Genomic DNA, 24824 nt, shown 5'->3' on the forward strand with positions numbered 1-24824 from the left:
GTTCTGGCATGGTGTTAGCATATCTAAGAGTACACTACTTCCTGTATTTCAGAGTAAATGCAAAGGGTTGACTGCTTGTAGTCACTGAAGATCCTGTGACTTTCTGCAAGTCAGATTTTCAGTCTTGGTATCCTAGCCAAATTCCAGTCTGAGTAATTAATTGTTTTTGCCTACCTAAAATTATCCTGCAGTTTTAGTTGCATACTGTATTCACTTCCTGTCATGTACTGTTTTCACTGCTTAATGGGGCACAGCATGTTCCATTCTGTAATGGTCCTAGAACTCATGAAGAGTGTACAAGAATTTGGATTAATCAATACTATCTGATTTCAGCTTTCTCCTCAGGTGCCAGTAAAACTTCTTTTAGTGACTAAGGAATTTTCTGGTGCTCTCTTAATGTGTCTCCAAACTGAACTCTACTGGGTCTTAAAATCCAGTGGACTGAAAGCTCTGAAGTTACACATCAGTTGAAAATGAAGAGGTTCCAACCCAATGTATTTTTATATCTTATATTGTAAACTCGGGTTTTATTGTTTTTAAAATGCTGTGTAAGTTTATGGTGAAAGCTGCTAAATAAACTAAGCTATTAGTAGCATTTTGATCATATTTTTTCCCTTGGAATTTAACGAAGTATAATCTTTCTCTTCACTTTTAGGACACCAGATGCCTTAGTGCCTGTGTGGGGAGATGAAGTGAATGCAGAAGAAAGTTCTGACAGTGAATCTTCATTTAGTGACTAAAGAAACTGATTTCTGCCTTAGACAACTTCTGATAAGTGCTATATATTCGGCGCTTTTTACATTATAGCAGGAGAATGGTAAATAATTATTCATATGGCTCAAACAAAACCAAACACCTTTTTTGGTGCTGAGGTCCTCATGTTCTCTTCCAGGAAGTTTTAACAGACAAACACATTCAACCTGAACTAAGATCTCAATTGGTATAGCTCATAATGCATTATCACATGCTGAGAAGGCCTTATACAAGATTCTTCTGTCTTGCAGAAGTAAAAAATACTATTTATATATTACTGTCATTTGTGAAACTCTAATAAAGACTTTGGTCTGATATGATTAGACTTGTAATTTAACATTTTGTTTATCTAAATTCATTCTTCCTATCCCATAGCTTGCAGGCTAGGCTTTTCAAATTGGAATGACCTAATTTCAGACTGATGCACTGTAATGTTTCTTATGCAATGGTTTTATATTTAAATGATGCAGCAAGAAATACAAAAGTTAGCTATTTTATAATGAACCCAATGAGTTCTGTATAGCAAACTGATCTAAAAATCAGATATTAAAAAAAAAATTAAATCTAACTTTCAAAGTGTAAACTGCTATTCTGGCTTCAGACTCCGAATTTGATATAAAGTTTGATAAAGAAATTTCTGTTTTAAAAAAAAAAATTAATCTGTATAAATCCAGATTAGAGTGGAGTATAAGGCTACACAACTCCAGCGAGTTGTTTTGAAAATGGCATTGTGAAGGAAATGGGTTACCAGAAAATTATTAATGGAATTCTGAAGTCTTTCACCACTTAGTCACTGTGATACAGGTCAGTAATAACCAAAAGTAGAAACCACCTTCTGATAGCTGTTTGGCTCTGTGGTCTTAGTCCATCTTATGTTGGATAAGAAACCCTCTCATAATTGGTGTCCTTTTTGATAGTTTCATCAGAAAAAACAAGGATTAATTTATCCAGATGATAAACCATCCTCTCACCTCTGGAGGTGGTGTCTTTGAACCTGCGTAAAGCTACATGAGGGGGATTGAAGGGGGGAGAGGTATGAGGAAACCCATTCTGTGCCTGACTTATCCACAGAGCTAATATCTTTTTCTAAAGCACTTAATTCACTGTATGGACCAAACAGCATGAAATTCTGTAAGACTTGTATGATACCATGTGTTTTACATCAAAGTCTTCCATGTACTTGGTCTCAGTGGGTCACAGTTGAATTTCTACACTGAAATGTTAGGCTAAGTGCAGCAGAACTACTAGATTGGCTGGATCATTTAAACAGTGTCTTGTCACATTCATCTTAAAACACAGAGGGAAGACTAGAATTGTAGCTTTGATTATGAGCAAACTTATCAGGTTTCATTAAAGAGCTCATTACATCCTCCTGCTTCAGATAAAGGCTTTGCTCCAGCAAGTCATCTGCTCATTCTGTAACTTTTAAGGACAGCTCTTATATAAGCAAAATGGGAAGAGATGAAACTCTGGCCTGGTCTACACTTAAAAATTAGATTGGCGAAGCTATGTCACATAGGGGATGTGAAAAAATTCACATCCCCGAGCACTGTAGTTGAGCCACCTTAAGCCCCAATGTAGACACAGCTAGGCTGACAGCAGTATTCTTCTAAAAACCCCTTCCATCACTATAGAAAACTTCTACACTATGGCAAAGCTGCAGTGCTGTATCTGTGCTGCTGTAGCTCTTGTAGTGTGGACATAGCCTCTCTGTATAACCTCTACGTTTAAAATATCTATAACCCATATGAACGCGATGTGCACTAAAGAAAAACTAATTAATATTAATAGATCACATTTAAGGTAGCACTTGCTCAAGTAAGAAGTATTAAGATATGTTAGCAATAAATAGTTATTTCAGAACCTAAATGCGTATTGTAATGTTCTTTCACATATACTAAAACACTGGTACTTCATGAAGTCTGTTTGAAACTGATTGAAGCATGTGTATATAATTAAAGCTATGTTTTGTAAACAAGTTGTGACTGTTCATTTTAACGGATATTAAAATCTTTAGTCTGACGGTTTCACAGAATTGTCATAATCCTATTTAAAACAAGTTAACATTTTTGCATTTCATTTTCTCATTGGTGGAGTTGCACAATGATCACTTTACACAGTTACATAAGGCTAACTGTGGAGGATCTGTAATCTTCTCTAAAGGTAAATTATTTTATTTTTCTACGTATCTTGATTCTGAATGTGCTGAAGCACAGATAGTCGGGGCGGGGGGGGGGGGGGTCAAGATTTTTAAGAAGAGGAGCAAATAGACTTCTCAGTCCATATTTAGGCAACTGAATAAGTGACCTGACTCTCAAAACTGCTGAGGATCCAGCAGCTCCCACTGAAATCCCAATAGTGACCTGCATTCTTGCTTTAAGTTGATGGTGGCTGCTGAGTGCTCTGCACTTTTGAAAGCCAAGTCCTGTCCTCTGCCTCTTTTTCCATTGTAGATACACCCTAAATGAGCAGAGGATGGACTCCTATCAGGGGCAACTTCCTGTTGTTAGGCCCTGGCAAGAGAAACTAATTTGCAAAACCTTGTCTCTTCTTATAGATTCCAAGGCCAGAAGAGACCATTGTAATCATCTAGTTGGCCCCTTGAATACCATAGGCCATAGAACTTTCCCAAAATAATTCCTAGAGCAGATCTTTGGTTGTATTTCTAAATCTTGATTTTAAAAAAGTCAGTGATGGGGAATCCACCATGACTTTTGGTAAATTGTTCCAGATTGTTCTGACCTCTCTATGATTATGTCACATAAAGGGTGGAGTTAGTGGTTAATCTTTAAAATTGTTACTCACCAAACATAAGATACAACATATCTAACTCAGATATAGCAGAGATTATTCCTCAAGAAGAATTTAGCAAGACGATTCAGAGGTTATTTTAATTTGTTTTTTTAATGCCACTTTTAAATTAACAGTGAATTGAGTCTTTTTTAAACTAAAGGATTTTTTTCCTCTGGTCACTAATAATTGAACAGCTGAATTTCTTCATTTACTTCAAAGAACTTGGATTAAAATGCTTGTTTTTAATGGTGGCATTTCAGACACTTATGACTGACCAGCCTTAAATGGAAGCTTGTATGTGACCTTAACTGTAGTATTTGCTATTGGGCAGGCTAGAATCATTTGGTTTTTTGGGTACCATTTCTACGCAGGGGGAGGGGTCAGCACTTTACAAAGTTGTCATGTAGTTCTTTTGTGTGGTTTACACACATCTTGCTGCCATCTGCACATCTTCACAGTTGTTCCCACTTCAGTGGAAATATAACTTAACTTTGAAAATCTTAAACATGCCTGTTAGTTTTAAACTGAAGTGTAGAAGCTGAAATAACTATCCCCTCCCTCTTAGCTTCAGTGAGAGATTCCCCCTCCCCTCCTCAACCTCTTTAGACCCTCTATTGAATATGTGAGGTCTTGCCCTCTCCACCTGCATTACCTGAGTGCCAATCACAATCCTGCTCCTGTGGTGCCAGGAATGTGCTGTTTCCACCTGGCCTCCAGCCTCAACTTCATCTGCATGTACCTACCATCTCATTGCTGAGGGAGGGGCTGTGTCTCTGCCAGGAAGGGGAAGGGAAGCACGGTGCACTTGCTGAAACAATGAGTACTAAGTATGGGAGATTGGTTTAGGACTGAATAGTTTCAAAATTGTTGCCCTAGCCCTCCCTTCTCTATCCTAGAATTCTCTAGTTACCTGGTTTAACTCTGATTTGTCCTTAAACACTTCCTGCAGGCTAAACCTATTCCATTCAGTAAGCATTCATGGTCTTCTGTGCAATGCAAAACAGCGCAAGAGAGCGGTTCATCTTGGGTCCATGCTAGTTTCAAATAGTATTTTGTTCCACAGAAAGGCCAGCTTTCCAGGTAAGCCTGCTTTAAAAAGCAGTTGCCAGCAGCAATTTACTCCTCAAAGATGCAGTAGAGAATAAATGAGGTGAAAGACATTCAGAGAAATACACCTTTCTGCAGCCAAGTCATAGATATTTTAAAACTTCTATCTAGGGCAATGCTACATTTTATAGGCCTGAGGGCTATTTCAGTCCATAGCTGGAATAACTCTTTAAGGTACTTAGCCTCCATAGGGAGCACTCCGATATTGCAGTAATCTTTATTATTTATCTTCACAACATCCCTGTGAGGTAGGGAAGTGCTATTATCCCCAGCGTGCCTCAGTTTCCCCATCTGCACTGAGTGGCTTAGTGACTTGCCCACGGTCTTGCAGGAAGTCTATGGCAGATCAGCAAATTGAACTTGGGTCTCCCAAAGTCCTAGTCTAGTACCCAAACCACTGGGCTGTCCTTCCACCCAATTCCCCTGATCAGCTGTAGATTGAAAAGAAGTTTCATGGTCCTTCTTACAAGTTGACATTATTTGTTTTTTGATTTTTAAATATCTGGTGATGAGTGTGAGGATGGGGACACTTGGTTCTACACTGATATGAGATGCTTCAAGCTCACAGCAATATTTTAACCTTCATGCAGTTGCCCCTTTTAATATGTTGACTGACTCATTTGTTTTGGATATCAGGCAGGGAAAATCCCATTGCTGCAGTTGAATTTTACAGTCAGTGCCTAATGAAAGGAAAAGATAACCATGCTCTCTGGGGATTTTTTTCCCATTTTATGAGTAAATGAAATAAATAGTTCTTCACTTCATGGTCTGCTGCTTTGTCGATGAAGTAATAAGAACTTCATACGCAATATAATACTTTGTCACTAGAATCAGCACCAACACCCATTTGCAGTCTAACAGTCTAGTACATTTACTGAAATCAGTTTTGCTTTTGATAGTGGTGGCATGGCAAAGCATTGTAAATTAAATCATAAGCTTAAGTTTCATCAGGAATCTAGCCTCCATATTCATCTTGGAATTGCTGTATATAGCTTTATCTGCAGAACAGTGTACATGTGGTTCTTTTAATTATTTCCACCAAATTTGGGATCTTATTTTATGGGATGATTGCAGGTCTCTTATGTCTAAAATGTCATGCTATTAATACTTAACATGTATGTAGTGCTTTATATGTTCAAAGCTCTATATAGGAACTTAGGAATTGCCGTACTGGATCAAACATGTGGTCCACCTAATCCAATATCTTGCCTGACAGTGGCCAGCACTGGATGCTTCAGAAAAGGTGCTTAAGAGGAGGGTGCCCTCCATGTGAAAGTCTCATCCTAATCTCTAAAAGAAATTAATTTAAACACTGAAGCATGAGGGCTTTAACCTTTCCATATTCTTTTGGATTAACTGTTATACCTCTGGATATTCTTGTTATTTGTATAAATATACCCCTTAAGGGCAGTAAATTATTGCTTAAAATATACAAATTTCTATAAAAGACTTTGTAAAGCATTTTGTACCTTTACTAACATAGACCCCAAGGCCTCGGACAGACAGTCCACGGTCAGGCTTATTTTATTTCTCAGTCAGCCCCGGACATCAATAAGCGGTTGCAGCAGCTCGAGGGCGCTGAGGGAAAATCCCTAAAGGAACTGGTAAGCGTGGCCACCCGTGTGTATCACACAAAAAATAAAAGTTCAAAAAACCAAACAGGTGAAAATGCTAGCAGCCCTTGTAAACACTGGAAGTAAGAAACAAGGAGGAAGGTGGGGGAACCCCAAGTGGCAACCAAAAACAAATCAAGGGGGGGGGCCCCAAGTCGTGCTAATAACATATGTAATTACTGTAAACAGCTTGGTCACTGAAAAAGGGAGTGCCCAAACCGACGTACCGGACGACAACCCCGACCTCAACACCAAATGGCTGTAAAAAAAACTGGCGCTGTTAATAGTAACAAATAACGGCGACCAGGGGGTTCACTTGTTACCTATTCAAATGACTTTACCACTTATGTTTATTCCTCCACAGCCCCCCAGGTCCGTTTAACTTTGGGAGGAACCGCTTATTCTTGTCTTCTGGACTCAGGGGCTGCCCTTTCTACTGTTACTGCCAAGCCAAAGAAGGGGGAATCTCACAAATAAAAGCATTCCGGTAATGGGTATAGGCGGAAAGCCATTTAACAGTCCTGTATTACAAAAGGCTGCTGTAAAAATCTCTGGTGTTTCTGCCTCCCATGCTTTCCTACTAGCTCCTGACTCTCCAGTTAACCTCTTGGGTAAAAATCTGTTGCGTAAACTGCGTGCTCAGATTTTCTTTTCAAATAACAAAATCATCCTTCGGCTGCCTGAAAACCAACTCCCCCAGCTATGTGCTATTTTGACCCAGGCTTCAGAGGACTCGATCCTGCCTGCGGGCTCGATCCTACCCGAGCGACTCAAACAGGAGGTAAAAACCTCCCTGTGGGGCACTTCAAAGGCAGACTTGGGAACTCTCCGGACAAAGCCGGTAAGAATAACCCTAAAGCCAGGCATTGACATTCCTCGAATTCGTCAGTACCCCATCCCCCGAGAAGCCTTGCTCGGCCTCCGGAATCTTATCAACACATTCCTGCGGTTGGGAGTGTTGGTTCGCACTAAGTCTCCTTTCAACACCCCCATTCTGCCTGTTAAAAAACCTGAATCCAGAGGAAAAACCAGTATACCGATTTGTCCAAAATTTGCGTGCAGTAAATAAAGTCATCCAGGCTAAACACAATGTGGTACCTAACCCCCACACTATCCTCACTGCCGTTCCAGCAGGTACCGCTTGTTATTCAGTAACAGACTTGTGTAATGCCTTTTTCAGTATTCCTCTAAATCAAGACAGCTGAAATATCTTTGTCTTCACATGGACGGATCCAGAGACGGGGAAAGCAAACCAACTAACCTGGACCCGGCTACCACAGGGATATGTTGAGTCTCCAACTATTTTCTCCTCCATCCTGACACGCAATTTAGCTAATATTAACCTACCGGGTGGGTCTACATATCTCTTGTATGTGAATAACGTCCTGGTTTGTTCCCCGGATCAGGTAACATGTAAAACGGACACTATTTACTTGCTAAATTGCCTGGCAAAAAAAAAACATAAAGTATCCCCTTCTAAGCTTCAGTTTGCCAAAAATAAGGTAACCTATCTTGGTCATGTGCTCACCCCGGGGCATCGAGCGTTATCCAGTACCCGTATTCAGTCGGTCCTTAACATTCCCCTACCAAAAATAAAGCGTAAAATGTGGGAATTTCTAGGCCTTGCAGGATTTTGCTGTTCCTGAATTCCAGGTTTTGGGGAAATGGCTAAACCCCTCTTTAAATTAATCACTCATAATGCCGAGGAGCCCCTCCATTGGAATTCTGGGGCTGTAAGGGCCTTCCAGGGAATCAAAACAGCTTTGGCCTCAGCCCCAGCCCTTGAACTCCCCGATTATCAAAAGCCTTTTGTGCTCTATGTTCATAAGCGTCTAGGGGTGGCCTCCGGTGTACTTACACAAGCTTTTAAACCTAAGGAACGGCCTGTAGCTTATTATTCCCAAAAATTGAATGCTATGGCACAAGGCTTTCCTGGTTGCCTCCAAGCAGTTGTTGCTGCTGGTCTCCTGGTACCCCAAGCAAAAAAAATTACCTTGCGCCATCCAGTGACCTTACGGACCTCACATGCAGCCCAACAACTGTTAGTCCAAAAGGGCACTCAACATTTAACCTCTCAAAGACTAACTCATTTAAAAGTTTTTGTTATCTAAAACCAACCTAAAAATTAAACAGTGCCATACCTTGAACCCTGCTACCCTTTTACCGTTCCCGGACAGTGAGCATAAGCCCTCACATGACTGCCTTCAGGTAATCCAGCATCAAAAAAAACCTCAATCAGATCTTTCAGATGTGCCCATTCCAAATGCTAAACTGAAACTGTATACGAATGGCTCTGCACGGGTTATAAAAGGCCAGCGAGTATCTGGATTCGCAGTAACTACTCAGTTTAATATATTACAGTCTGCCCCCCTGGAACCCTCCACTTCAGCCTAGGCAGCAAAATTGGTAGCCCTCACCCGAGCATGTGAGCTGGCAGCAGGTCAGTCTGTAAACATATATACCGACTCAAAATATGCCTTTGGTATTTGCCATGCCACAGGCCAATTGTGGGCACAACATGGGTTTATTACTTCCAGTGGCACTAAGGTAGCACATGGGCCCTTAATCCTAAAATTATTAAAAGCCATTCATTTGCCATCTAAGGTTGCCATCGTCCATGTCCGGGCCCATCAAAAAGAAAATGATCCCACCGTCCATGGCAACCGGCTGGCTAATACAGCTTCAAAAGCGGCTTCCTTGCAGCCTTATGTTGCACACCAGCTGGCACTCACGTCCCCTCTCCCACCAACTCCAGTCCTGGCCCCTTTTACCCCTGAGCCTTTAAAAGTTAAGCATTGGAAAAGCATAGGGGCCACCAAGACGCCAAGGGGGAAGTGGCAACTACCAAATAAAAAAAGGGCTTTGCCCCAAGCTGCTCTGCGGCCTGCCCTACTTAAACTACATCAAAAAACACACGGTGGAGCAAAAGCTATAGCGGCTACTGTGAATAGACTTTGGTATGCCCCTAAAGTATTCCAGGAAGCTAAACAAATCCTTGTTACCTATAACATCTATGCAAAATTCAATCCAAGGGGGGAACCTAAAGGCCCCCCCGAAGCCAGGTTATGGGCATACACACCCTTTAAACGACTCCAAATTGACTACTCAAAAATGCCTAAGTGCCAAGGCTACAAGTACCTTCTTATAATTGTGTGCCAACTGACTGGTTAAATCAAAGCATTCCCAACTAAACAAGCAACCACCTTAAAAGTAAAAAAAACCCTACTAAACCACATAATTCCTAGGTTTGGCCCTCCTAGGTCTATTAACTCTGACCAAAAAACCCATTTCACTGCCCAGGTTATTCAATACATTACAAAAGCCCTAGGTATCACCTGGCTTTTACACACCCCTTAAAGACCACCATCTTCTAAGCAAATAAAAAAAAATCAAACTTTAAAACTTAAACTCTCTAAACTGTGTGCTCAGACTGGGTTAAAATGGCTTCAGGCCCTGCCCCTGGCTCTTTTGGCAGTTCGAACCGCCCCCAAAGGCCAGCTCCGTCTCTCACCCTTTAAACTTTTATTTGGCAGGCCATACACCGGATTTGCTAATCCAGGACCTGTGACTAATTTAGCCACTTGGGGTGACGAGGAGCTAACCAAATATGTTGTTTCCCTCCAAACTACTCTCATATCTCTCCACAGGTACGCAGCTCAATTTCAGTCACTACCCGCTAATATCCCTGCCCATTGGATCACTCCAAAAAACTGGGTCTATGTAAAAAAGTAAAAACACAAGCCTCTCCAACCCCGGTGGGCGGGCCCTTTCCAAGTCCTCCTTACTTCCCACACTGCGATTCGTGTAAAAGAGCGAGACACTTGGATTCATCACACCTGAGTCAAACTAGCCCTTAGGCCGGGGCCAAAAGCAAATGCCTCCGGACCTCGAGGGAGCACCGCCAGCTCTTCCCACTGCGACCCGGAAAAGCCAAAAGCAGACGGTACCTGAAAAGCTATTCTCACCAGCTTTTCACCCCCTCCATAAAAGCTCGAGCAAAACGAGCCGTAAATCCCTTAGTTGTCAGACAAACAGGATTCCATTCCTTTGTCCGTGCTCATATTCCTGGGTTGGGGGTTTCAAAGCTCAAAAAAGCAATAGTAAATATTTCTGCAAAGCTTAAAAAAATGGCTAACGCATCAATAAACACTTTCCAAAAATTACAACAAAAAATTAATAAGGTAGCAAAAGTAGCTTTGCAGAATAAACGTGTGCTAAATGCCATAAATGCTAAAATAGGGGGAGCTTGTGCTCGCATCAGGGAAAAATGTTGTTTTTATGTTAATCACTCTGGCTTAATTAAAAATTTTTTACAAGCTATTAAAAATGCTGCTGTTGTATTTCATGCTGTATCTCTTAATCACACTTTTAGTTTTAAGGACCTTCTCCCAGACCTTGGGTCCTGGTTTACAGGGCTCTTCCGAACAATTGTTAAGTAAATTATTTTCCTCCTTTTCTTTTTATGTGTTATTTAAATAATAATTCAATGTGCAAAATGTCTGTGTACTGCTGTAACCAGAAGTTCTGCTGTCCAAAGAAAAACTCAGTTCCTGTCCCTCCAACTAGACCGCAAATTGCGTAACGGGCCTGACAATGTGGGCTTGCCAGGCCCGAAGGGGGGACTATGAAAGTTACTGGTAGCTCCCCTTAACAACTAGCAGGCAGCCAGTAGAGGGAAGCAGAAGCCTCACGTACACAGTAACCTGAACTTTAGAAGTCTTTTCTCCTCTGCCTTAAAGCAGAAAAAACTAGCTCCAAGCCGGTTTTCACTGACCAGATAACAGTTTCACGGGGTCTGGCAACCACCAATGAAGTGTTAACATGGCATGGTCTTTGTCTAAAAGTGTATAAAAAGTTTGTAAAATTTGTATGAAGCAGAGTTCTTTGTACCTGAGTACAGAACTCTCCTTTTTTCTGCAAAATAAAGCAATCTTTCCTTATCCCTGTCAGGCTGTTGTTGGCTCTCAGCTAGACGGACCCAATATTTCGGTAACACTTACATTTCAGAGCAATATAAACAAGTCATTGACTGTGTAATTTTAATTTGTACTGACTTCGCTAGTGCTTTTTATGTAGCAAATATCTAGATGAGTTGATGTTCCCCTGGAAGACCTCTGTGTACCCCTGGAGTGAGTGTATTCTGGCTGAGAACTACTGATTTAAACCACTATTTATTTTAAAATCCTGTAAATTTAAATCCAAATCCAAAACTAGACCAAGAGTATGGACAAAATGCAGCAGGACACCTGTATATTTAGTTTAAGATTTTGTTTTTTTTAACTTGGATTAGAAACAACTGAACATGGCAGCATCTTCAGCCTCAGCAATTCCTACTCTCTTCTTGAGCAATCTATGGCCCATCTTCAGACCATTTTTTTTTTAATGATGTTGAGATGATAAATGTTAGTAGGGTGACCAGATGTCCCATTTTTAAAGGAACAGTCCTGTTTTTTGGGACTTTTTCGTATATAGGCTCCTATCACCCTCCACCCCATGTCCCGTTTTTTTCACCATTGCTATCTGGTAACCCTAAATGTTAGAGATGGGTCCAAAGTAAAATCCTGCATCTGAACAGCCATAACCTTTGAGGAAATTTGGGTCTTGTACTATCTTAATGACTGGTATCATGTCTCTGATGGACTGAACTTAAACTCCATATTCGAACATGCTTAGACGTGAGGAAAGTATGGATCTTTGCTGTTCTGCCCTTTCTCTATATAACTGACACAGAAACTTCTAGTTGGAAATTGTAATACACTCCATCCGAGGATATGTGCTGTGTCATTTAGCTTGATGGTCCCTTTTTCTTCCTGAATGTATTTTTGGACTATGTCTGTGAAGCCAAAACCCTAGTAAAATGGTTCATGATCTTGGAAGCAGCCTCTTATTGGAGAAGTGCAGCTCATAAAGTGAAGAAAGTGAATGGGAAAAATTGTACACAGGAAGAGATGGAGATCAAATATTTTTGTACATGCATATGGATTAGTACTTGGTCTTGTTTATCAAAATCTGGTCTAAATAAATCATAACTCTTTTATAAACTTTTCTGTATCAGGAGCTCTGTAGTAACAATAGCTTTGCCACATTCTCACTGTGCTGCAAGATTTCATGTGACAAACTGGGTATCAAATGATCCTACCATCACACTGCTGCCGAGAGAGACAATATGGAATGTTTTATAAGACCTATCATAAATGACAAATCTAGCAAAGGATGCATTCTTCCTATGCTTTCACATGAGTGTGCTCTCTAATAGTTCATTTACTTCATTCTCCAACAATTTTATGCCTTATTCCCACCATGAGTCTTCCCAAATACTTAGTTATGTTCTCATAGTGAAGTCCCAAGTTTATACTGGCTTTGAGAACCTATAGGAATCTTTCCTTGATGTAGGAAACTAAACACACACAGTTAAAGTTTTAACCAGTTGTAGATTATGTATCCCCCTGCTTTCCAAATGAACATTTGGTCTTTGCTGTATCCAGTGTATCTATTTAACAAGAAGAAGAGTATGACAAGGGAGAGAGTGGAAGAACAGTGAAAAAGAGTTTCTGTTTTTCTCGGTTGCTGCACTCTTCGCTATTTGTTCAGTGCTGTGATTCAGTAAGTGCCAGATGATGACATTGGAGGACTTTGCCAAGAACCCTTGAGCAATGCTAGATTGTTTACCCAGACTAATGCTGGCATTATCAATGGCAAGAGATGAAGTTCTGTGATCAGTTGTTAACAGCCATTGTCTGCATATTCTTTGATTAGAGTGGTAATGGCTCATAATACCATTGACCTACGTTCAGTTTAGTTTAGAGAACAGACATAGACAAGAAGCTGGCCACCAAATTACAAACATATTGCAAAGATTATTTCCAACCACCTGAATGCATTTAAAAATGTCAGTAATTTTCTTATTGCATCTTGTGTTCACCTTCTTATTTGGCATTAGCGTTCTCATTACCATTCATTCTGTATTCCAGCCTTTTATCCAGACCTACTGGGATTCTCACCCACAAGACATCAATGTTGTTGATACAGCATCTTGCCTTAAAAGAGCCCAATCCTTTTTCATGTAGCTTATCCTCCTCCATTTATTGTCCTACTCCAAGATGTATTTTGGTATTTGCAGAAAGTATTTGGTTAAATAAACTTTTATTTTATTGCAAGACACTTAGCCGTCAGAGCAGCACAGAGTTTGGTTCGGATGCAGAGTTCGGTTTCTCTTATTAGTACTTAGATTGGAGCTTTAGCAGGGGTGAGGGGGGAAGGGATAGCACAGCCCTCTTTAGAAATTCAGTAGATATAACAAGGAGCTTAGTGCTTGTTATAGGTTTCAGAAGAGCTTCTGTTATAAACCCTTCTTTTCACAAACCTAACTTCCAGAGGTGAAAGTAAGCCGGTACAGTCTGGTACGGTGTACCGGCAAGAGCCAGTACACTGTGCCGGACCGCACCGGCTCCCACGGTGAGGATTTAAAGGGCTCTGGGCTTCCCGCAGCAGCAGGCAGCTCAGAGCCCTTTGAATCCCGCCCGCAGCTCGGGCGGCTGGGCTGGGGCCGGATTTAAAGGGCTAAGAGCTCCCGTGGCTGCGGGCAGCCCAGAGCCCTTTAAATCTGGCCTGCGGCTCCGGCGGCCTGGCTGGGGCTGGGATTTAAAGGGCTCAAAGCTCCCCGCAGCAGCAGGAGCTCTGGGCCCTTTAAATCCCAGTCTCAGCCTGGCAAGGCTCGGGGTTCCCCACAGCCGTGGGAGCTCTGGGCCCTTTAAATCCCGCCCGCAGCTCTGGCTGGCAGAGCTGCAGTGGGGATTTAAAGGGCCCAGAGCTCCATGGCGGCCGGAGCCCTGGGCCCTTTAATTTGCCTGTAGCCCTGGGGGCTCCCAGCCGCCTCTGCAGCTGAGAGCCCCGGGTTGATTTAAAGGCCCTGGGGCTCCCAGCCACAGCTAGTGCCCCACAGTCTTTAAATCTTGAGGCCACGCCTCTTCCGGTTGAGGCCACGCCCCCCTCAGGACTCCCGCAGTACTGGTAAGTCCGGAAAGTTACTTTCACCCCTACTAACTTCCCAAAATATTAATCTTTTTAGGTCAATTTTTCTAAGTCCAAACAAATCTCTTCAGCTGGTTTTGAATTAGAAGAGAGATGGGGAAAAAATTCTTTCCCATTTTAAAAAAAAAAACCAGCCATATTTTTATTTTTGTTACATAGAGCTATAGTGAAAATAGATGACATTTGAAACTTGGCTTTGAAAAAGTCTTCTCTCCATCCTCCACAGGCAATCAGACACTCCCTCTGCATACCTCTTTCCAACAATGCCTTATTAAAGAATCCCTCCCCTCTGATCCTCCAGGTAAATGATCATAATTCCAGAAGTCAAATCCTTTATGGTAAGAAAATGACCTGTTGTCAACAATGACCCCAAATAACTCTCCTCAGTGGGATCTCTTTGCCTGAAAACCTTCAAGCCTTTATTTCATAAAGAAGTAAAACAAGGTGCAGATGTGCTTCTTTTGGTTATGTTTTTACATTTGTTTATGTCTGATTTTCACTAGTTTTTAATTTTTTGATAACTGCGGTGGAACCAGAAACTCAGCTGGTGTAAAATGGTATAGCTCCTAGTGCAGTCAAAAATGTACAAAACAATCCACTATGATTAGCTATTAGTCTTGGGCCATGGCAATTCCAATGTACACCCAGCATTATTTAACAGAAAGTTATATTTATTTGCATATCGCGAAAGTAGGGTATCAAGGCTCAGCTATACTGGTGACATTAAATTAGCAGATGCTGACTGTGCTTTCCATAATCTGCATTCTTTACAAAATGGCTGTAACACATTTATCAAAATGTTCAGCTTGTTTTCATAGCCGGAGTAAATTGTAAACAAATGGTAACCACATGTGATTTATTTACAGCAGAATAATTTTGCTTTGTTTGGTTTCATTTGTGCAACCTCTGTGACCTACATAAGGTTTTGGCTCTACTGGGTATACTCTTTTTTTTCTGAGAAGCCAAAGAATTAACAAAACTAAGTAGGCAGCAGGATTTGTTTTTAACCATATTAGCTGGTAGTTTGATAGAGTAGCAACAAAATTTCTGGTTACTGAAAATTACTAACAAAAATTTCTTCTGTCTTAAGAGCATTTTTAAAAATTCAGATTTCCTATTGAAAGTACACTATTAGTGACATGTTACTTTTCTGTAGTTACTCAGTACCAATCTTGCACAATGCTGAAAGTCCTCAGCTCTCACTGAAGTCAATGAGGGTTGAGAATATTCAGCAAAAGACTTAAGCATGTGCTGGGATTTAGTATGCGCTTAAAGTTAAGTATGTGGTTAAGTGCATCCTCGCAGGATTGGGACCCAAATGAGATGTGTCTTAAAAGTAATTTTAATTGACATTGTGCAGTTTCAATTATATTAATAGTTTGTTATAGCAGGAAAAATACCATCTGTAAATTAAGCATTTTATAGACATCTCATCAAAATAGAATCAAGAAATCTGAAATCATTTTACTCATTATCTGTTCAATATTTAATGCAACCTGAACCAGATTCAAACTATAATGGGGCATACGGGTCCTGTAAGAATAGAGCTGCCCAGAAGGCTTGGTTCTAGGGAGCTGGAATGAACAAAGGCCCAGGAAATGGCTTGGTAGTGGAAGAGAGGAAGTGGTCCCAAGGAATTAGGAGTTGGATTTGGAGGGCAGGGGGGACTCCAGGACACAGGTGTTTTGTTTCAGTTTTTTTTTTTAAGGCCAGGGAGCAGAGCCTTGTAGTGCAAGGTTGGGCAGGGTGCCCCTCTCTTCAAGCCAGTCGGGAGGAACTCTCTGGAGGGCAATATGTAGAGTATCTTCTCTCTCAGAACAGGGGCGATTGAGGCTTTGGCTGACAGGTTTGGCAGAGAGAGATGGAAGAGATAACATTATTTCATTTGTTAATGAACTGACCTTGAGAAAGCAACCAGTATACAAGGCCGACAGCCAGCAGGCTTAAGTGTTGCAGTTTTGGGGGTTTGTGAAGATTGGAAACCTTGAGAAGCTGCCAGAACAGCAGCAACTGCAGCAGCATCCTAAGAAGATTCCAGAAAAGGCAGCAGCAGAACTCTAAAGGTCACCATATTAACAGCTTCCATAACAATCAAGCAACGACCTGCAGGCAGCAACCGCGGCTACCACCGCTTCTGAAGTAGCAGTCACAGCTGCAGTTCAGCGTCCCACCTTTCTCTTCAGCTTGTGTAACATCTTATTGACAGAACAGAAGGCCCATCAGACGTAACAGAGGGAATTGAAGAAGAAAGAGTGTAAGTCTGATTTTTCTATTACTAAGGAATGATTGAGTCTGTCAATAAAGCTGGATGCCTGTGTTTGAGTGAAGACTACCCCCACCCCATTCTGCAACTGGTTGATCACCACTCTCAGAATGGTAATATTAAATTGTAACATCATTTAAATGTAATTACATTGTAAATTATTGTATCCTCTAGATGTGGAATATTCCATATAATCGGTGTCTTTTATTTTGGTGCGCCGCTTTAATTCTATTGCATTTTACTATGTTTTATGTATTCTCCCTTGCTTTATTAAATACATTGTAGCCACTTTTTTTTAAAAATAAATAATTCTTTTGTTTTTGAAGAATTAGTGCTTGTGTGTCCATTCTTGAGTAGAAGTCTGTATCCGTGTCCTTTCAGGGGTTAGCAAGACTAGCATGCTCTGGGGAGCCCTCTGCAAGTTGGAAACAAGCCCCCTGGTAACACCCTGGCAATTTCTTTAGGGCAAGCCACAACCTTGTTACCCTTCTGTTAAATTAGAAGCACTAACATAATTAGTAATAATAATAAGTAGGCTAACATAATTGGCAGGCTTGTGCTCAAGACGCTAAGAGCCCCACACACACTTGTAGGTAACGTAATTGCCATCTAAATTTTAGGGTAACAGTGTGTTGGGCTTATCTAATGAAAACCCCCAGAATAATAGATCTATGCAAAGGCACAGAGAGATTGGAATGGTGAGGGAGAACAGGGATGGATCAGGTTGCTTGTGAAGGGGTCAGCGTGAGGAGCCTCACTCGTGCATTTCCTGACTTTTTTGGCTTTTTATCTCAGCCTTAAAGTTTCATTGTTTGGAGGGGCTGGGTTACTGATTTTGCAAATCTTTATGCAAATTTATTCTGTTACTGAGGTTATTAGCAATGCTTTTTTTTTTTAAGCCTCATTTAGTGGACAAACGTGAATACAATATTATTATAGGCTAGACTGGTAACGCTACCTATTAAGGTAGGCCAACACTCCTCATTATAAGACCCTGTTTGCTTTAATAACATTGCCAAACTTTAGCCATTTCTTCTGAAACTTTCTATGACAAGATGGCTGAATTTTTCTGGAAAATGTCAGTCAAAACAGTTCAGCCATTTTCAAGGACTAGAGAATATGTTGTTTTGCCCGTGGTGGTAAAATAAATAACTTTTCTTTGGAGAAGCTTTGGTACCTGCATGCTTTGGTACAGTCACTTGAAATTTGGAAGGGAGGTGATCTTTCTATTAGGGATGTGGCTTTTTGCCTTCCCTGTGACAATCCATTCAATTATGGCCATATTATAAGCCAGTGAAAAATCATAGCTCACATATGCTTAGTAAAGACTTGCTAGAGCTCACAGCTACGTTTCCCAAAGTCAGTCTGCACTTGGCATGCTTTCCCTGTAATGGCTGTTCCTGGCCAGGATTGGGCCGGGCCCCAGAGCTGAGAGCAGGGGCCCTCTCTCTCCTATGCTCTCAATGAGCCCCCTGGTGGGCCCAGGCAGTGGAGGAGGAAGCCACCTCATTCAGATGCAGGGGGAACAAGAACTCAACCTGGGAAGGTGCTAGGGAATAGATTGGGACATAAAGCCTGGGGGAAGGAGTAGACTGTGACTAGAGCAGAGTGGAGGTGGAAACTGGGGCTGGTTGGGCAAGGAGACTGAGAGCTAGGAAGGGAAATAGCGGGACAGGGAGCCGGTGGAGAAAAGACTGAGAGCAAATGACGAGCCTTGTGTGGTGGGCAAGGAGACTAGTACTGATCACTGGTAGAGGTGGGCGGGGCAGACAGATGTGATGAGGAATTGGAGTGCAGGGGGTTAACTGGCACCGGCTAGGCAAAGAGACTGGGACTGGGAGCAGGGGAACATGAGAAGGGGCGATGACTGGAGGCTCCGGGAATGAGACAGATCAGACAAGGAGCTGGAAGTGGGAAACTGAGACTCAGAGCAGGGTGGGGCTGGAGTGGAGAGTCCAAAAGGGTGAAACTAGAACTTACGGGGAAAGGAGACTGGGGCTAAGATGAGACTGGGACTGACTAGGTGAGGAGACTGGGGCTGGGATAAGGAACTGCAGGTGGGAATGGGATGGGGAAGAAGAGGTCAAGCTTAGGAGGAAGAGGCAGAAGAGTCTGTGCCCAGTAGAGCGCACGTTCAAAAATCTTGGGATCTATTCCATGCTCTTCAAGTATGTCACCATTCCTCGGCCGGTAGTGAATGTCTGTGAAACCCACTAGGCAAAGTGCCCCATTCCCCCCATAGTTCAGGCCCACAATGACGATAACTTACTACTGCTATCTGTTATACCATTAGCTCTAGTAGCAGAGATCTGTGCTGGATTTAAAAGTTCTAACCCTGCTGATAACCCATGTGAGTGTCAATATGGTGCCACATGATGGAATTTGTTTTTTCAGTTTGCTTTTTTAAAACCTAGGAAATTACACATTAACTTTCTTTGAACATAGTTTTTTAAGTTGCATAGTCAAGCAATCAAAAGTTAGGAATTGCCAGAATTCAGGTTGCCTGTTCAACTTTAATGCAGTCCACTTATGCAAATGCATTATGTTCCAGTCTCTAATGGCATAAATCGCATACTGTTTTTTTTTTCAGCGGACCCCTGCTTCAGAATGGACCTGCTCCAGGGATGAATTAGGGTTGTGTGTGAAGGAGGCTGTTTTCAGTAGGACCTCTTCCCCATTTGTTGCAGAAGTTGGAAGGTGTGTCATGGATGAGGCAGGGGACTGTGGTAAAAGAAGAGATGATCTTATAGTTAAGGCAGTTGAGTGCCACTCATGGGAATTGGTTTCTATCCCTGCCTCTGCCAAAGAGTTCCTATGTGATGCTGGACAAATCACTTAAACCTTAAACTTTTCACAAGTGGTCAGTGTGTTCCTCATTTTCTGGGTGCTCAACTTGATACCCAAGGGTCTGATTTCCAGAAGCCCAAATTAGCGGATACTTTTGACCTTAATCTCTCTGTGCCTCAGTTCTCCATCAGTAAAATGGGGATAATCCCACCCTCTTACCTTACGTGGCTAGTATGAAGATACATTTATATAATGTTTTGAAGCCCTTGGACACTATAATGATGAGTGCCATAGAAAAGCTCATGAGGAAATTGATGTCTGTATTCGGAGAAGGGTTTGACTAGTGTGCAGTAAATAAGACATGGGGCCACACATTGAACACTGGGTTGGGGGAAACAAAATACTAATTAGTTGCTCATTCAGTGAGCACCACCTATTCTGTGCACTGAATGAGCTGGGGTCCTGTTGGGGGTGGGAGGGAGAACATAATTAAGGACTGTATCATAATACATACACACACAAGTGGGCCCAATTACAGTAGCACAGGCTTACTTCTAGCATTGCCTAACTTTTGAGTGCTTAACTTTGCAACCTTAATAATGTACCTTTAACAGTTTTTGTGAGATTTTATATATAATGTTATGCTTATAATGTATGTATGTAAAAAATATATGGAGATGGATACTGAGAGAAACTGATCTGTCTCTTCTCGTGTGGGGGAAGAAAAGATACCAAATCAGTGGTAAAAAGTAGGCCTTGGTGCATATAAAATAAATGCTGGGAAAAGGTCTAGTAAAACTTTGGCATAAAAAATAAATGCCAGTAACTACTGCTGAACATTGTGGGGGTTTCTCAGCAGAAAACTGGGCCCCATAGCTTCCTGATGCAGCAATAAATACAAAAAAGTGTGATAAACAATGTCCTGACAAACCAATCAGTTGCCACAGGCATCTATCATACATCCCCTGAACACACATTTTTGGCTGGCGAAATGGAAAAGGGGCAGGTTTAGGATTAAGGAAAATGGCGTCCCACTTTGAATGTCCGGAGAATGACCGAAGGATATAAACTGTGTATCTTGTTCACTCCCAAATGTATTTGCCAGCCATTTAGGAAATGAGTTAGAAGTGAAGTTGCTGTATTTCCCTAAAGTTACAACTCAGGTGCATTTTTAGAGAACATTGTTGATTATTTTCCATCTAAAAGGGCTGACGTGTTGGTGGCCCAGATCTCTGGTGTCTATTTTTTTGAAATAAAAGAAATAAACAAAACCTCTTTAATACTGGCTATGCTATGCAATGCACATTTCCCTAATTTGGCTCAGATGAAACACATGAGATGCCAAAGATTAATTTCTCTTTAAAAAAAACAAACCTGGTGAGAATTAAAGCAGATGTGACTCTACATCATCCATTTGTAGTCTTTGGGGACATGGTCCTATGTTCTAATGAATGCAAAGATGCTGGAAAGTTGTGTAGATGCTTAAAGTGTTGTGTTAAGCAGATGAGAGTTAACATCTTTTAAATAAATGGAACTTTTGAAAGATTAATTGAAAAATCTACAAAAAGATTATTTTAACCAGCTCCTCTAACTCTTAAAAGATCCTTAGAAATACCTGGAACAAGGTGTGATGGATTTATATGAAGACATAAAAATAGAAATTTTAGTCATAATAGGGATTATTTTTATGGTTGGAGTGAAATATTTGTATAAAATGGAAAAGTTTGACAATGTAGATATGATATATTTTATTCTTTCTTGATGTACTTTTGAGATGTTTTGTCTCTCCTTATCATTTGTATCCTCACTTAAATCAAAGACTTTATAGAACACATAGATCGATAGACTGAATCAGCTTCTTTTAAGTGGATTCATAATGAACATAGAAGGGGGGATAGAAAAATTCTCTGCCTCAAATGTTTGTCTCTTTATATAAAAAAAACACCCTGATTGTTGGTATATGATTTTACATACTTGGAAAACTATTTTATTTTCTGTTATTTATTAAAATTTCCAACATACATATGCAACATTTTACAACAGAATGATTTGTGTATGCATATGAATACATTACATTACACTATGGAATTTCCTTCTGATTTATGAAGTTCTGCAGATTAAAATGTTCTTTCCCTTCTCTCCTCTACATATAAAATCATGAGAGACAGCATAATGCTGTGGTAACCTATAAATGTTTTGTTACTGGCATCACTTTGAGAAGACCACATTACTCATTATTGGTGAAACAGACAGGAGCTCAGAATCCAGGATGATGGATGTGGCATATCTGCATAGACCTGGATAGAATGGAAAAGCCACAAGTGAGTAATGTATGCCATTCCAAACTCATGTTGGTAAAACCTCCATATTGTATCACATGTATTCTTTGCATGAAAAAGTGTGTGTATTTGGGGAGGGTGGGGGGGCTGTATAAAGAGATGTCTATCCCAAAATTTTGCTTGGTGTCCTCTCTTTAACAGGAGCACCAAAACTGTATAAAAACTGTCACAACTGGGCAGGCATGCCAGCAAACTAGAAACTACCCAATTAGGTTATAAAAATTCTGCAGAATTTTTATATTTGTATACATCAGCCAAGCTCTCTAAAAATAATGAAAAAGAAAAAGGCATCAACATTTGAAAATCAGCAAGGAACAATATCCTGATAGTAATAAAGCTCTGGTGAGAAGTACAGATCAGACCTTTATTTCTAGCTATCTTATTTAGAGAGTTTGTTAAATTCCCAGTTTTGTTTAGATGGCCTAATTTAACAGCTTCCAGTTCCAGAGGCCACTGGTTTGGGGACAAGTGACTCATAAATAAAAATGTAGTGTCAAAGCTCTAAGGCCAGAGCTGTTTCCCACAGAACAAAATCATAAGGATCTGATTCTCAGTAGTAATACAAACAAATGTGTGGGTTTCTGGGGTTTAGGTTTTTTTTGTTTTAAGAAAATACACCAAAAGTGCTATAAAATCTTCAAAGAAAAATTTATTCATTATTTTTAATATTGATATTCCTTTGTTTATGGTTAGATTGATGAATATAGGCCTTGGACTACGTGTTCAGATGGTGAAAGATACCAGGGCAAATGTTGCAGACTAGCTAATAAGGAAGAGCCACAGATAAAACAAGGAAGAGCTGTGGGGGAGGGGTAAAGGAATGGTCTTGCGCCGTATTTTGCTGCTTTACGATGGACAAAGATCTGAGAACTATTTTTATTTAATTTCTGTTTTTACAATAGAAGTGTAACCCCTTGGGATTTAGAGAGCTCTTTAAAACATCCTTAAGCAGAAGAAATGCTGGTTGTTCCAGGGAGAGGGGAGTCGAGAGAGGACAGGGGTGTCTGTAGCTCCAGATAAGAGGGAGCAGGCCCTCATGTCACGAAGCAGCCAAGAGCCAGCCTGAAGACCAGGAAGGACAGAGCAGCCAATGAGGGACATCCCAGCACAGGAACCAGGAGTAGCACTGTGCCAGGAAGAATCACCTGGGAAGGACAAACCAGAGCTGGACTTAGAATCACTGTCACCCAGAACTGTATGGGGCTGTGAGTACAGGGGCTTGTGACCTTGCATTGGGAAAAAGGAGGGAGGCTGTAGCTAGTAAAGTGGGGAAGTTGTCGTTCTGCAGTTTTGTGGGGAGTTGCAGAAGAGGGCACCAGAGAGAGTGCTTAATTTGTGCCAGAGCTGAGCCCCAGCACCTCTGGGTTTGGCAGTTCATAGCCCCAGCACCTCTGGGGTTGCCATGTCAACTATGAAAGTAAAAAAATTGCTTGAGCCCTCACACCTCTTTCATTACAAATTAAGCACTGGCCAGAGGGATTTGTTGGGGAAAGTTTACTGGCACCAAAGACACCAGGAACACCCACGACTCACTGCTGGAATGGAACTCTGCCCAGGGTTCCTGAACTCTGAGTCTACACACAGTGCTCGGTATCTATCCTCTTATGTTGCGATACCACTGGGCCCATTGGTCCTCATGTTGATATAACCCTATTTTACTGCTTGCCCTGTCTTTCCCCCCTGCTGTTTTTCTCCATTCATCCATCTGTAAATAAATATTTTCCTTCCCTATATTTGTTATGATTTTCAGGGGGGGGGAGGATGTTTACTTCAGGTGGTTTGGAACAGGTGCCCATCAAAGCAGGCTGGAGCCACCCTGCAGAGCGGACCCCATCTTGGCCACAAGGGTGCTGTAGTTACAGAAGTTTAGGCCTTTTCTAGACTGGGAGGCTCTCTGGCTTCCACACAAGGGTTGTTGTTAAAAGAAAGTTCCACTGTGGCTCCCTCTGATTCAGCTCCAGTAGTGGAAGGAATAGTGGGAGCCCTTGCGCGGGCTGGGCTCTAGGCACTGGCTGGTGTTAAAGGTGCCCTATGGTCTAACTCTGCTCAGAGAACATCTTCCTTTGAGAAACTAGATGAAACATGCCTTTATCAGAGCTACGTATTATTATTATTATTATTATTATTAAGTCCCTTCATATTCAGTTTAAAACAATTTTTACCAAAAAATTCCAGGGTTTTACAAAAAGTATTCAGTTTTTTCTGATTTTCACCCTACTTTTGTATCATTCAAATATGTAAAAAATAACTTGTTTTATTAGGAAAATACAATACATTGCATGAGATATGTATTAAAATTTGACCTGGGGGAAAATTCCTTCCCGACCCCAAATATGGCAAATTTGAGCATGTGGGCAAGACTCATCAGCCAGACACCCGGGAAAGAATTTTCTGTAGTAACTCAGAGCTGTCCCCATCTAGTGTCCCATCATCGGCTGTCAGAGATATTTGCTGCTGGCAATCATCGATGGGCCACATGCCACTTTAGGCCGTGTCTTCATACCATCCCCTCCATAAACTTATCAAGCTTGGTCTTGAAGCCAGATATGTTTTTTGCCCCCACTGCTCCCCTTGGAAGGCTGTTCCAGAACTTCACTCCTCTGAATCAATACTGACCTTAAATGAAATGTAGTGTCTGCAATACAGGCTGGGTATTTCCATTTACTCAGATATGAAAATATTGATGGACTTAAGTTTTGCTTTGAAATTCAAAGAATGCCAGGTCAGCACTGTGACAGCTGTGCCTCTGCTCAAGTTTTGAACTAACTGTTGCTTTGGTTTTGTGGGCCTCATTGCTTCTTAGCTATATATTTATTTTATACTGTAAAGTTCATATACAAGACAGTTGCCCTTTTTTCTCTGTGTTCTAAAAATAAACAAACAAATCTTGGTATCACATAGAGTTCTTGGAGTTTACATTTTACTTCTTGTTACTTGGTTGGCCTGTCTCCAGGAAACAGACAAACAACATTTTTTAGTTCTTTTTGCTCAGAGTAGATGTTTATTTCAGAAAGAATGGGTTCTGCCGTTAGGCCTATTGCCATTTCTATCCAATTCTATCTTGAATGTACAGTGTGGTTAATCCTATCATCTCTGTAGACCTGGGATTCAGGTTGGTTTATGTACAGTCAGGAGTGA

The 24824-nt window shown here is 41.2% G+C and overlaps 1 protein-coding gene across 3 annotated transcripts in view; it reads left to right on the forward strand.

Annotated features, from left to right (window-relative positions):
* The window catches only part of WASHC3 (WASH complex subunit 3), a 34156-nt gene extending 31425 nt beyond the window's left edge, over positions 1 to 2731 (forward strand). For all 3 annotated transcript variants that reach the window (XM_044998889.1, XM_044998896.1, XM_044998880.1), the window contains one exon: positions 656 to 2731. In XM_044998889.1, coding sequence (XP_044854824.1) covers positions 656 to 740 — 85 coding nt within the window. In that variant the 3' untranslated portion in view covers positions 741 to 2731. The remainder of the gene's footprint in view (positions 1 to 655) is intronic.
* The last annotated feature ends 22093 nt before the right edge of the window (positions 2732 to 24824 follow it).

Source organism: Mauremys mutica, chromosome 1 (genome assembly GCF_020497125.1).
Source record: "Mauremys mutica isolate MM-2020 ecotype Southern chromosome 1, ASM2049712v1, whole genome shotgun sequence".
NCBI classification, from domain to species: Eukaryota; Metazoa; Chordata; order Testudines; family Geoemydidae; genus Mauremys; species Mauremys mutica.